The 14,739-nt window shown below is 36.0% G+C and overlaps 2 protein-coding genes across 6 annotated transcripts; both read right to left on the bottom strand.

Moving 5' to 3' along the window:
* Window positions 1-1,319: 1,319 nt before the first annotated feature.
* On the bottom strand, window positions 1,320-3,954 carry LOC111007427 (heat shock 70 kDa protein). The gene is made up of 2 exons (XM_022279791.2): window positions 2,525-3,954; window positions 1,320-2,349 (listed from the first exon to the last, which is right to left on the bottom strand). The coding sequence occupies exons 1-2, from the start codon at window positions 3,668-3,670 to the stop codon at window positions 1,537-1,539; spliced, it is 1,959 nt and encodes a 652-aa protein (XP_022135483.2). The 5' UTR covers window positions 3,671-3,954; the 3' UTR covers window positions 1,320-1,536.
* Window positions 3,955-6,400: 2,446 nt separating this feature from the next.
* On the bottom strand, window positions 6,401-12,407 carry LOC111007340 (AUGMIN subunit 8). 5 transcript variants are annotated; one of them, XM_022279679.2, is made up of 7 exons: window positions 12,177-12,406; window positions 9,013-10,434; window positions 8,519-8,638; window positions 7,782-7,898; window positions 7,613-7,702; window positions 6,857-6,964; window positions 6,401-6,636 (listed from the first exon to the last, which is right to left on the bottom strand). In XM_022279679.2, the coding sequence occupies exons 2-7, from the start codon at window positions 10,312-10,314 to the stop codon at window positions 6,565-6,567; spliced, it is 1,809 nt and encodes a 602-aa protein (XP_022135371.1). In that variant the 5' UTR covers window positions 10,315-10,434; window positions 12,177-12,406; the 3' UTR covers window positions 6,401-6,564. The 5 variants fall into 5 exon arrangements, 4 of the variants coding, with proteins under 4 accessions (XP_022135371.1, XP_022135373.1, XP_022135369.1 ...); XM_022279681.2 differs by lacking the exon at window positions 12,177-12,406 and adding an exon at window positions 11,108-11,245; XM_022279677.2 differs by lacking the exon at window positions 12,177-12,406 and adding an exon at window positions 10,547-11,088.
* Window positions 12,408-14,739: the final 2,332 nt, after the last annotated feature.

Genomic DNA, 14,739 nt, shown 5'->3' with positions numbered 1-14,739 from the left:
CCCCTCTTGCCTTGAAGTTAAGCTTCCTCTCCTTCTTCTTTTGCTTTCATTCCTTCATTCTCTCTTTCTTTTGAATACTTACTCTTTATTAATCATGTGTTCTGATCTCAAAAGCTTTGTCTATAAAGTTCCATAATTGATTGATTCATTGTAAGCTAAAGTTTATAAAGGTCATTATTAACCCTATGGTTTCTAACTATAGACATGTGTATATCGTTTCAATGAAGTTGGATTTTGTAGGATTGATCAAATTCCCTTGTAAGTTGTGATTATTATCTTTACAAGAGGCTCCTAATGTAGGAATAAGTGTGTTTATATTAACATGTATAAACCGAGTCTTGCCTTGTTTGTATGAATATTTCATTGAATTTGAATTAAGAAGCAAAATTTTGACATAAGTGAAGAGAATGGGAAGGTGAAAAAGGGACCAAAGCTGTGAAAGGAGTATGCTTAGAATGCAAGAAGTTGAAAACTTATAACTCAAAACAACTTCAAATCGTTAGGTAAGGAAGTTGTAGTCTCCCAATCTGTCCTTTGACTCATCAACTTCTCCTAATCTTCCTTCCACACTTCTAAATTTTTTTAATCCAAAATTTTTGGCTTTCCTTCTCAAAATTGTTCTATACTTTTTCGAAAGATACATGCCGGGTCAATTTATTTGTAGCAAATATTTTTAGGGGAAGATATATGCTAGTTCAATTTATATATTTTTCAATATGTCAGTTCAATTTCTCGTGAAAGATATATACCAATTTCATAATTCAATTTATTTGTATATTGAATTATATGTACCAATTTTTTAATTCAATTTATTTGTAGCAAATATCTTTGATTTATATGCGACTTCAATTTCTTCAGTTTCTTAATTCAATTTATTTGTAGTAAGTTTCGAAGTTTTTCAGAAAATCGTGAAAGATATTATACCAATCCAATTTTTTTCGAGAGACCTATATGTCAATTCAATTTTTCGAGAGAGCTATATTACAATTCAATTTATTTGTTGCGATAGTAAGGTGATCAATCCTTTTAAAATTGTTGTTATTTAGACACAATTTTTTAAAAATTATTATTATTCAGATCCCTATTTAATAAAACAAAACTAATTTTTAAAAATAAAAAACAAAAAATAATTTGTAGAAATTATAAAACGGACTCGTTATATTATATGTTTGTGTGAAATCTAAGTGGGTCCCCCATTTCCTGAGGAAGGATGATGATGATTGATGGGACAAGACAACCGAATAATTTCGGTTCTATTAATTTTTTTACAAACCCACAACATTTGGGTAACGTGTCTCGTTTTCTCAAAAGATTGATGCTTGATGAAACAACCGGAGAATTCTACCTCGTTTATCCATTAAATTCTACGAAGAAACCCTACAGATTTTATTACAAAGTTGTTCAAACATACATCACTACCCTTTTTTCTTAGCCCAAAAAGAGGGAGAAAAGGAAAAAAAAAAAAAAAAACCAAAAGATTATGCAACAGTCTCAAACTCTATTACTTGGAAGCTTTAAAAAGTAGTGGCAAACTCCTCAATCCACCTCCTCAATCTTGGGCCCAGCACCGCCGCTGGACTCGGCGGAAGAGCCACCAGGCATATCCTCACCCATCGGAAAGCCGGCGCCGGCGCTGCCGCCCTGGTACATCTTCGCAATGATCGGATTACAAACCCCTTCTAAATCCTTGAGCTTGTCCTGAAGCTCATCAACCTCCGCCAACTGGTTCCTATCCAACCACTCGATCGTCTCCTCCACCGACTTCTCAATCTTGTTCTTGTCATCTGGATCCAATTTCCCAGCAAACTTCTCATCCCTCACCGTGTTCCTCATATTGTACGCATAATTCTCCAACGCATTCTTCGCCTCCACCTTCTTCTTCACTTCCTCATCCTCTGCTCTGTACTTCTCCGCCTCCTTCACCAGCCTCTCTATCTCGTCTTTGCTCATCCGCCCCTTGTCGTTCGTGATCGTGATCTTGTTCTTCACCCCCGCCGTCTTGTCCTCTGCAGTCACGTTCAGGATGCCGTTGGCGTCTATGTCGAACATGACGTTGATTTGGGGCACGCCTCGGGGCGCCGGAGGAATGCCCGTCAGCTCGAATTTGCCGAGCAGATTGTTGTCTTTGGTTCTCGCTCGCTCTCCTTCGTAAACTTGGATCAAAACCCCTGGCTGATTGTCGGAGTATGTGGAGAAAATCTGTTCCTTCTTTGTTGGGATTGTGGTGTTCCTTGGAATTAGGACTGTCATCACGCCGCCGGCGGTCTCTAGACCGAGACTGAGCGGCGTCACGTCCAGCAGCAGAAGATCTTGAACTTTCTCGTCGCCTTCTCCGCTCAGAATTGCAGCCTGTACACAATCGTGGAAATAGTTGATAGTTAATATTAGCTGATTTTGAAGAACACTACATAGAGAATCTTTAAAGATTATGGAACCATTTTAGCCTAATTTCAATTCCAGTTTCTTAAAAATCAAGTTCAGAAACACTATAGGAAGTTATCTAAATCAAAACATTTTCCATTACCTGAACAGCAGCACCGTAAGCAACAGCCTCATCGGGGTTAATGCTTTTACAGAGCTCCTTCCCGTTGAAGTAATCCTGCAAAAGCTGCTGAACTTTCGGAATTCTTGTCGATCCACCGACCAAAACGACCTCATGAACTTGGATTTTATCGATTTTAGCATCACGGATGCATTTCTCAACTGGTTCCATACACTTCATGAACATATCCATACACAATTCCTCGAATCTAGCCCTCGTTATCGTCGCATAGAAGTCAATTCCTTCGTAAAGAGAATCAACTTCAATCGTCGTCTGCGTGGTCGATGAGAGCGCTCTTTTTGCTCTCTCGCAGGCGGTCCTCAGCCTCCTCAGCGCCCTCGCGCTGCCGCTGATATCCTTCTTGTTCTTCCTCCTGAACTCTGTGACGAAGTGATTGACCAATCGGTTGTCGAAATCCTCGCCGCCGAGATGAGTATCGCCGGCGGTGGCCTTGACCTCGAAGATCCCTTCCTCAATGGTCAAGAGTGACACATCGAAAGTTCCACCGCCGAGGTCGAAGATCAGCACGTTCTGTTCGCCTTTACGAGAGGCCTTTTTGTCCAAACCGTACGCGATTGCGGCCGCCGTCGGCTCGTTGATGATACGGATCACGTTAAGCCCCGCAATGGCACCGGCATCTTTTGTCGCTTGCCTCTGCGAATCGTTGAAATAAGCAGGGACTGTGATCACGGCGTTCTTAATACTTTGCCCTAGAAAAGCTTCGGCGACCTCCCTCATCTTAATCAGAACCATAGACGAAATCTCCTCCGGAGCAAACTGCTTCTCTTCGCCTTTGTAGTTGACGATGATCATCGGCTTGTCGCCAGGTCCGGCAATCACTTTGAACGGCCAGAGCTTCATATCGCTCTGGACAGAGGGATCGGAAAGCCGCCGGCCGATCAAGCGCTTGGCGTCGAAGACAGTGTTCTGAGGGTTCATAGCAACCTGATTCTTCGCCGCATCGCCGATTAATCGCTCGGTTTCGGTGAAAGCTACATAAGAGGGAGTGGTTCGGTTACCTTGATCGTTAGGGATAATCTCCACACGATCGTTGAGCCAAACCCCGACGCAGCTGTACGTGGTGCCGAGATCGATGCCTATGGCTTTGCCTTCAGTTTTCGCCGCCATAGCCGGAAATCTTCTTCGCCGCTCGGAACTTGCAGAAATTACAGCGTTGTGTAAATGTGAGGAACAGAGTTTTGCAGAGCTTTTTTTTCAATGGTTAAGCTTTGTAATCTGAAATTTGGAGAGAACAGGAAATTTTATCTGAAGATTCATGTTTTGAGAGAGAGGATTTATAGGGGTTTTACAGAAAGGTCGAGAAATTTTGTTTTGATGCGAAAAAGAAGACTACTATCTGAAATCGGAAGAGCGCGTGAAAGTTCCGGAGTGTTCGAATGCAAATTCTAGAGCGCGGGGAAATAACGCCGAATACCAAAACAGTCCTCAGTTTCCTGAATTTTACGAATCTGCCACTTCTCACTTTATTACCAGAGCTCGTTACTAATATATTACAAATCTAGTTTAATTGAAATAAATTAGGTTAAGAAACGGCTTGGTCCCTATACAACTATACGCTATCTAAACCTTAATTTTTAATAATTTATTCTTCGTATTGGATAATAATTTAGTTTTTAAATTTAGGTAGTTATTGAAAAATTTCATAAAAGTTAAGTATTAATTTTTATCATATTAACAATTTAGTCTTTGTAATATATTGGTTCATCATTGATTTGTCGGTCTACATGTATAAGAAGCTTAACAAAAATTTTTACGATTTCGTTACAAACTTTAAACTGCATGGATTAAATTGTTACATACTAAAGTTTAGTGATTAAATTGTTACAAATTTAAAAGTACATAGACTAAGTTATTGCAAATTAAAGTTTAGAGATTAAATCGTTACTTGGATGAACATATTCAATATCATTCTAGTTTGGTCTCTATCATTAGATTTTTTTTTTGTTTTAGTCATTGAACTTTCAAAATATATGATTTCTTCTTTCCGCTTTAAAAAATAAATAATTTTGTTATAATAAATAATTTTGTTATAATCTTTATTTTTTTCAATTAATTGATGATGATTTGGACTTTATAGGGCGTATACTAATGTGTTAATGTGAAAATGAACTCAAAGAAGGAAAGTATTTGGACTTCAAATTATACAACAAATATCAAAATAGTTATTTTTTTAGAAATTTACAAATCAAAATAGTTAATTTTTTAAAGTTCAAATATTTAAAAGTTAAAGGATTAAATGAGGTTTAAACTAATAATTATAACAATGAGTAAATTTACCGATCTCTTCTGAAAAATGTGATCTGGGAGTCACAATTTGATCACCATAAGTTTAAAATTTTTAATTTGATTTCAAGAATTTAGTTAAACGATGACTTCCCATTAAACATTTTTTACCTGTTCGTAAATTCATTTCATATTCTTATCTTTTTTTCCTCGGTCTTAAATTTTAATATATAGTCCACTAACTCAGTAAATTAAATAGAAAATATTACTTAATACTAAACAATAAGCATTATGTTCTTTGGTGAACATCATCGGAGCCGTAAGCTAAGGATTTTTTAAAGATGAAATTAGGGCGTGGAGTTGGGGGCATTATAGGAAATTCATATGAAGTATCAAAACGGTGGGTTTAGTAAGAGAGAGTTCATTGGCGGTTGGCTTGGCGCCAGAAGGCGGTGACAATTATTATTATATTTCCCATCGCACGTGTCTCCCCTTCTCTAAGGTTTCCTCATCGCACGTGTCTCTCCACACTATTCTTGATTCTTCTTCCAAAATCCAACCTCTTCGTTTCTATTTTCTATTTCATCCAATTCCATAGAAAAATTGAAAAAAATAACGAAAGGCACGAAAAAAGAGTTCTTAATTCCAGAAATAAATACTAATCCTGACAAAATGGATTCAAAGGTTGGTTTGGCATTTTATTATCCAAGTTTTGTTGGACCACCTATAATTTTGAAGATAAATTCAAATGCTAGGAACTACTTTCAGACTTCTTTATACTTCTAAATATCTTGGATTCTTCCATTTTAAAAAACGTCAATTTTGATATCTGTACGACCGTTTTGATCTCTATTTGAAAAATTTAATATAAAATATAAATCTTTTAATATATTAGATCTCTTTAGGATTGTTTTGAATTCCTATTTGAAAAAATTTAATATAACATTTAAAAAAATTTAGCATCGTTAAATTTTTTGAAATATAATAAATGAGATAAAAATAGAAATAAAAGAACTAAAATAATAACATTCAACAAAAACATATGGATTAAAATAACAAAAGTTGAAGAAGATAGTACACTAGCGTATTAATACAATAACTAAAATAAATCAAACTCAAAATATATGGGACAAAAATGATATTTAAATCTAATAAAAATATACAAATAGAATCTTGAACTGAACAAATTTAGGCAAAGCACCTTAAATTAAGTCAGCGGAGCAAATATATAAAACAGTTTTTGTTTTAGAAAGTCAACGTAGTTAGTCAACATACTAAATGACAGTAATTTTTAGCTTTTGATCTTGAAGTGACAAAATGAATCCACTCTGCAGTCAGCACCATAGATTTCATTTCATTTAAAAGACTTGAAATTTTATGCAGAGTTCATTATCATTTGGGCTTCAAATAAAAGGGACTATAGAAACAGGAGGGCACCTGAACCTGAAATATGCAGCGACTTGGACTTTTCTTCCACTCCAATTCCTGACCTAGTCCCCACATTGTGTAATGACCCTTCAATTTCTCCATCAGTTTGCATAACAATTGGTAAGCAAGCAGAAGAAAATTAAGAGTAAGCCAGATCAAGCTCTTGCAGTGGAAGAATGTGAGGCGTTGAAGAAATTTTGAAATGAGAATATAGATTAAAGTTGAAAAAGATTTACAGCTACATACTCCTGCTAAGAATTTAAAGAATGAATTTACATCTCCGGTGAAGTAATGAGTAGATGGGGTTTTGTTAGCTGGGCACTCACGTCAGGAAGCTTGCCTTTAACAGCCTAAAACTGGCAGCCCTTTTCCAGTCCTTGTTTCATTTGTATCAGATGTGTCCATAAACTCTGCTCCTGAACCTGCTTTCAAACAAGCGTCGTTGAAAAAAAGTGGCTGGTAATTGAAATATGCACTTTCTTCTTGCTAAAATAAAATAACTTTTATCAGCAATAAATGAAGGGTCAAGAGTGAACCAAACGCATAAGTTTTGGGGAATAGTTTTTTATGTTCAATTAGATCAAGATTAAGGCAAGTAAATCCATTCTTTAATTTATGCGGCAATCGAATATTAATCCCCACCTGCAAAGCCGCTGTTGAAGCCAACAATGCTACACATTCATCAAGCATAGCTTTTTCTTTGGCTGCAACAATAGCAAGTTCAAAAACCAACGTCTGCAGTATCTCCACCTGGAAAACAAATAAAATTATACAACAGTCATTAACAATTTAATAAATTAGAGTTTCAATGGCCTAAAAGATGTGTAGAGTTGTAAGACGGTCACTCCCTGATGTAGATATAAAACAAATATGGCACACAAGATACAATATGGAGAGCGAAATTTCCAGGAGCACACAAATAATAATGAAATTTCTTAATATGTAAGGTTCATATGATTTGGTATGTCCTTGAAAGGAGATATAATACAATAAACCAGAGTTCCTTTCACTATGATGCATAGCTATCATTGACTCCATGAGCCTACGATCTTAAAATTCATCAGTTCAAGTTTGTAATATAATGAAAATTCTAATCTCCGTAACAAGTAGAACTCACGGGATAAAATGCTAAGTGCTAAAGGGAGAATTCTAAATCTGATGCAATTTATGGATTCTCAACCTTCTAAATTATTAATAATTCCAGCATTGAGTTATCCTCCTCCAGCTATGATGATCAAAATTATTCATATTCTCAAGCACTAGGAACACCAATTGCATTATGAAAAGATCGATCAATGTCCAAAGCAATAGCAGAGGCTTTTGATTTCATTAGAGGAAGATGTGGAGGAAAGCTATTAGGATATCGATCATATTCAAGAAAGAGATATAATATTTTACCCTCGGGAGCAAGGAGCAAATGGAGGCTCCCATTGCTTGCATCACCTCAACAGCGGAACAGATAGCACCATTTAAAGAGCCAACATCTGCCTATAAAAGAGTGGTTATAATCAGTTTCAAATATTCAGCTTTCAACGGTTAACAAAAATTACTGGCCGATGTTGCATACTTTTGCTCCTCCAGTTACTGGAACACGAAGAGTGCTTGCCTCTAAATCATCTATGACACCTGATAAGGATCGATTATGACTTCTTTCAAGCACAGCCCATTCATTGAGGTAGCTCATCTGCATCAATCAAATGCAATATAAAAATTATATAATTTCCGTGAAGTATGCATGAGAGCTGATGGTATTCAAATACAAACTCCAAATTCAAATGACTAGAAAGGCTCTGATTTAACGGATGAACCAAAAAAGAAAAAGAAAGTTATGTTTCTCGATGAAAACACCATTCATCTAAAAGCTAGTCATAAGTTTCTAAAATTAATAAATTTAAAATCAGAATATTTACATAGCCGAAAATTCTCTCATAAAAAACTAACCTTGTTGAAACATATGTTAAGACTAGTTCTACATTGCTGGAGAAATAAAAACAAGTTCCTTACAGCTACTCTAGTTTGACATTTTATGCTAAAACTTGAGGTAAAGACAATGGACTAAAATACCTATTGCATAAGTCCCAAGTTTTATTCATTAATATTAGACCATGGTTGGCAAGTACAATGCCAGAAACTAGTATTTTTGCTCAGATCTGTCTAGGCATAATGTTATCTATCAAGTTATTTAATATGAGCATCAGTTATACCTATTACCCAAAACTGTGTGCACAGAAAAAAATATAAGAGCCCCGCTTAACAAACTACACTAATGCTTTGCAATGGCTTTCAAGGAATTGTTGGTATTACTTGATCATTCATAATTGAGATCAACTTGAGCTCTAGCTTCAACTGTTGGAGATTGATCCTTTTTCTGATAACTGAATCCCACAGATTTAGTGTAGTATTCCTTACACCATGAAGAGCTCTCTGCACCAAAGCACAAAAGTTATTAATCTTTTACTTGCACTTAAAATATACAAGCAATAATGCCCGACAAGCAACTGAACATGCCACAAATTAAAACTAAAAATAAATAAATAAAAGAAAGAAAATATGTCCCTAAAAGTTACTACCAGGTAAAAATAATATCTTCATCTAATTGGACCGCCAGAATATAACTCATAGTTTCTGACCGACCACAAGCAAATATCTTCCCAAAGGTTAATCATCAGAATACCAGACTGTTTGTTTACAATCACAAGTAACAGTAAATCACGTCTGGTGCCAACAGAACAAATAAACAAGTTGACGCCAAAAAAGGGTCCATAATCAAGCAAGATTGACATGCACTAAAATCCTACCTCTGCTGTCAACCCCTGATTATACAGAACTGCCTCTGCCCGTGCATTAGCAAATCTCCACTGCAAATGTCTGTTATATAGAAGCCGTAGCTGATGAGCACCTTCTATATAGCTTGCTGCCTTCTTTCCCTTCTTAAAATCTGCTATGAAACTAAGTACAGAAGTTGAAACATTCGGTGGAGAAGAATTTGAAGGTCTTATTCGTGACGTGCTAATGCCTCGAGGAGGTGGAGTTGACGGTCGAATTCGAGATGGACTAACTCCTCTGGTAACAGAGAATACTACTGGTGTCCTAGAAGGTGAAGATGGACGTGGCCCAAGAGTAGGTGAGTCATATCTCACAACTCGGTTTGTTGTTACTTTTGTGCCTGGTAAACTTGAAGAAACAACCTTTTTAATTGCAGATTCCTGCGTCGAATTATCATTAGCTGAATTGGCCTCAAATTCTTCTTCCCTACTCCTTCCATCAACATATGATTGCCTCATAACACCACTGATTGATTTCTGTAAAGGTTTATTGGTAGTCTCAACCATGGTTGCCCTCGTGGAAGATAATCCACTTCCTCTGAGTGGCTTATTTAAGGTTGGGACTCTCTTATCAGTGAGATCTGTACTACAGCTTAATGGATTAGAGGATGCCTTGGCACCAACTCTACTTGGCCATCTATGCTGATCTACCACTTGGGAACGTGAAGAACCATCAACTGGCTTGAAATTCTCTGACTGATCATGCCCACATCTACCTCTAAGAGGACTCTTCTTTCTCTCTGGCGTGGGCTTCCGTGCAACATTTTGCGTTTCAGCCTGCTTATGGGGAAAATTGGAAGAAGGCCTCAGAGTTCGATCAGAAAGAGAAGATGACACGGGTTTTTCCTTCTTGCTAACAGGAATAGAAAATGCATCGGATTGGAATGAGACGCTCAAGCTTCTCATCGTAGAGGGCCATAAACTCTCAGGTCGACCACCAATCATTCTTTTCGATAGCAACTGTACATCTGCCGGCGAACCATGAATTGGCGTGGAGGGGCTTGGAGGAGAAGGGGGTGTGGAGGGTCGCTTCCTCTCTGCTGATTGGGCTCTTTTAAGAACCAATTGGGATGATGTAGGAACCGTCCGCGTGATGCTTGGTGATGGGCAACGCCGAGAACCAGCCGACGATGAAGAAGAAGGTGACTTGTTCGTTGAACGCGAGGGAGACCGGGGGATAACGGCATTGTTCTTTTCTGCAGGAACCAACGGTTGTCTGGGCGCCGCTGCCAATATATGCTTTCTCAATGCCCGTGCCGATTCGCATACATCCATCCAAACAATCGAAATCAGACCATAGTGATAGATTTCTTCACATAGCTAAACAATTCGCGTTCCCCGCAATCTGGAAAAACAGTACTCACGGAAAGAAAGATCCTTTTCTCTGCATTGTATCTGCCCATCACAAATGCACAATTCAAAGAATGAACAAAAAAGCAAGGAATAAACCAGCGTTAAAGAAAAGAAACAAAAATGCAAAAACCAATAAATAAAGTAGAGTACATACAGTTTTATAGCAGCAAAGATCAATTGAAAGGAGAACTTGAAAACTAGAACAAATTAACTCGAATTGACTAGTTTCTAATCAATCAACGCCCTCATTCCCAGTAGATCAGACCACGGAAAGAAAGACGAGCATAAGGTAGGGTATACAAAGGGCCGCTTTTAAAAAGGAGGACTGCCATAAATTGCATCAACGTCTAATTCTTACAGCTTGGGATTCGGCTTGCTTCGACACAAATTGCGTTTACAGAGAAGGGGTCCCCCCAGAAACTCCCGGGCGGGGCGATAGAGAGTATGGGCTATTGCAGTTTACGGCAGGGTAAGAAAAGGAAGTGAAACTTGACGGGAACTTATTCGGCTATGAAGGGGCCTCTCAGGAAAAACTTCGTATATTCCGACTCATCATTTGGCTCCCTTCATCTTCTCTGCCAACTTATCTCTCCATACAGAAAATTCAGAAAATTATTGAATTAGAAGCCAATGGTACTCCAATGGTTGGATGTAGATTCAAAAATCTTAATACCACCGATGATATAAGTTCAAAGTACCAGTTTCTCTCTCATACCTCTAACAGTGTAAAATTACCAGCACATTCTGCCGCCTCCCCCACTAATTTCATCAAGAACAATTCTGAAACTTGTAAAAGTAAAGAAATCGCATTACCAAAGTTTCTTAGAAGAAATAATACTTGTAGGTCTAGGGGACCAGGTGAAATTGAAAATGTATCACTCACTCCAACTGTCAATGTTTTTGGCTTATTATTTGACCTGTCTATTAGAAAAGAGTATAAAAATCACCCAACAAGGCACCATTAAATTTTCTTGTGAACAATATTTAATTTTCCCTGCGAAATGGTGGATGTCCACATGCAAGATGCAAGGAGAACCAGAATCACTGTCCGTTGTAAGAATTTAACATTGCCGTAATAAATGGACATTAATTACCAAACCGAAGTCAACACGAAAGAGAAACGCATTAGAAAAAGAATTAAGATTATGGTTATGTACGACATTAGAAAAGAACAAGGTTCCCAGTTGGAATATTCGGATTAATATTCTCCTCTTTTGAACTTCATAATTCAGGTGCAGCTGTCAATTAATGCAGTTACACAGGTGAAAATTTTGCAATTCAGCATAAACAATAATTTTTAAGGGTTTTGAGGAGGAATCCCCCAGTGCCCTGATTTCGGCAGGTTCGTGCATCTGATAATGGAGACCGGCCTATTCTGAGCCCTTACTGCTCATATAAATCTCTCGACAGAAGCCTCAGAGATCTTGCAGAGAGAGGAATATAAATAAACCCACGATACATACTCAAATTTCAGAAATCGTTATAAAACGACAAACAAAATTAAGTAATTATGGTTAAAAGAAATATATATATACATCTAAACGCTTTTTACGGACGATCCACCAGAGAAAACAAATAGTCAAATGGTAATACTTCGAACTTATTATAGAAAACAATAGCTCCAATTTCCAAACTCAGAAGAAACGTCCAATCGAAACTCGAATTGAACTCTCATCAAACCGAAGAATTCAATGAAGACATCCGCTAAGAATCAGTCACAAACTAAAACTTCAAATACGACGACGGAGAAGAAGATCGAAGAGTGGAAGAAAAAGAGTTCTCACCGGTGCGGCGGAACCAATCGCGCGGTAAATCGGAAAAATTGAAGCTCCCCGAGGATTCAAGTTCTAAGTAGAAAGCAGACGTATTAGGCGCAACGCGATCGGAGATATCCGTATGGTGCGGATTTCTTCGGGGCTCCAGCGGGCAGAGTTGACGGTGTTTGGATTTTCGAAGAAAAGGAAAAGCGCTTCTTTTTGAACAGAGAAAAATTAGGAATTGTTAAATGAAAAAAGGTTAATGAAAAAACGAGAAAACGGTTATATTTATGACTTTTCAGAAGGTAGGGACAACGGAAGACAGTTGCTTTCGCGCCACCTACTTTTCTTAATCCTTTTCTACAAGATCCATTAAAACTTTATGCAAAATATTAATAAATTTTAAATATTTAAGCTCAATTGATTAATGTAGGTATAGTAGTAGTTTAAAAATATATTATCAAAGACGTGTTGAATAATTATTTAAATGAAGATTCAATTTTCAAATCAAAACAAGGAATTGAACTCTATTTCTTTTCTTTTCATTGAATATCTTGTTTCCAAATTTTTATTTTCAAATAATCAACTAAACGAATTTAAAAGAACTTATTTTTACTTTTTAATATGTATAAAATTATTTTTACATCCGATCAACTAAGAAATAAAAAGGGAAAAGTTATCAAGATTATTCAAAATTTTTGTTTTTATTTTTATGATTATTTTTTTTTAACATTTTCCAGCTTTCAAATATTTAATGAATTGAGGGAGAAAATGGTATTGAATTTTTAATTTTATTTATTTGGGGGGACCTTGGAGCATGGGCAACAATTAATTGAAACAAAACAAGAAAATTGTTCTAAAGTAAAATAAAAGACATTCTTTCTTTCTTCCAAATTAAGAGATGAAAAGAGGGGATGAATTATTTTGGTTTGGTTGGTTTGAGGTTTTGCCCTTTCTTTTAAGGAGAGAATTTTAATTGAACTTTCATTCTAAAAAATGAAACACAGCAAAGATTAAATATAATTGTAGTTCTTTAAATTTTGATTAATCTTTACACGTGTCATCTTTAAAATGAAAATAAATATTTTGTTGTCTGAAAAATAATAGAAAATAAAATAAAACATTGTCATTTTGTCATCCTAAAAATTCTGTTACTTTCCATCTAAAAAAATAATAAAATTTTCTAAAACGGGATAAAAAGGACAAAAACTACATTTTTGTAATACATCGAATATGAGACCAAGAGGTTGAATTATAGACTTCAAAATGAAAAGAAAAATGTGCGACTGTAATTCACCTGTTAAGATATTTATCTAAGTTGGAAGAAAAAAAAAAGGTGAGAAACATGAAGTTAAAGAATAGGGAGGCCAGAGGTGGAAGATGGAGATTGGATGGTGTATGCAGTCATTTTCAGCCCCATTCCTCCAAATTCTTTTCTTCAATTTCTTGGAACTTCAATTCCCCTTTTGTCTTTTTGTCTCCACTTTTCTCCACCAACACAATTAAAATGTTTCCCCACCAACTTCTTCTCCTCCTTCCCCTTCTCTACATCTTTTATTTTCATAAATAAAAGTATGGTAAATTATTTTAACAAGCCTATGGCACTTTTTTTTTTTAAATATTGATTTTAAACCTGTTGGGTTTGTAAGAAGTGCAAATAGAGTCCCATATTAATTGGGGAAGAGAATGAAAGAGAACAATTATCTCCATTGGTAAAGCCGTGAAGTTATGCCCAAAGAGAACAATATCCCGCTTAAAAAAGATATAATTTTTTCTAATCAATTTAAGTTATATATTAAGAAAGAATTATTTTTTAAGTACAATATTGTGAGATAAAGATTCGAATCCATAACTTATTGGTGGGAGATAGGTATAGTTTAGAAAAAAAAATGAATTACTACTTCTAATTTGTCATAATTCAAAAATTGTATATAAAATAAAATCATTATCGTCTTTTATCTTTTTATTTTTTCTCTAATTTGTCTCCTTAAAATTACAGAATTTAAACATCATACCTATAAAAAGTTAGCATGCAAAATTTTGCTCTAGTGTATATAAAATAAAAGTTACTCGCATTTATCTATGTATAACATTTTCTTTAATAAAAAAATCATATCATTGACTCGCATTTATCTGCTTAAAAATAAATATTTTAATTAATTGGGATGAATTGATGTTGATAGCTTTTGAAGTATCGAGGGGTTCAGGGGATTATTTGACACAAGAATTTTTGAGCACGTCGACCATCACGTGGCGAACTTTTATTGGCTGACGTGGGCCGCCAGCCAATCAAAAATAAATAAAACGTCTTTTGACTGCGGAATTTTCTAACGCCTTCCCGAGTTGACAAAACAAATCCTTTGACGTGTCAAACAAATTTTAGGATTAGGTATTTGGACGGTCAGGATTCAACCGAAATCTTTTGTAATTCCGTTTACAATTTAAAATTAATATCTTTTTCTATCTGCTCTCTAACTGGTCATTGCCCCTTTTTGGGAGGAAAATCCTTTATTTTAGGTGATAATTAATTATTCTTCAACTCTAAAATATTTGTAAATTAAGCAATAAAAAATAATGGAGGAAATACATT

Source organism: Momordica charantia (assembly GCF_013281855.1).
Source record: "Momordica charantia cultivar OHB3-1 chromosome 6 unlocalized genomic scaffold, Mcharantia_2.0 BLBB01000006.1, whole genome shotgun sequence".
Lineage (NCBI taxonomy): Eukaryota > Viridiplantae > Streptophyta > Magnoliopsida > Cucurbitales > Cucurbitaceae > Momordica > Momordica charantia.
The sequence above is the reverse complement of the archived record's forward strand: the minus strand, read 5'-3'. Positions and strand labels throughout refer to the sequence as shown.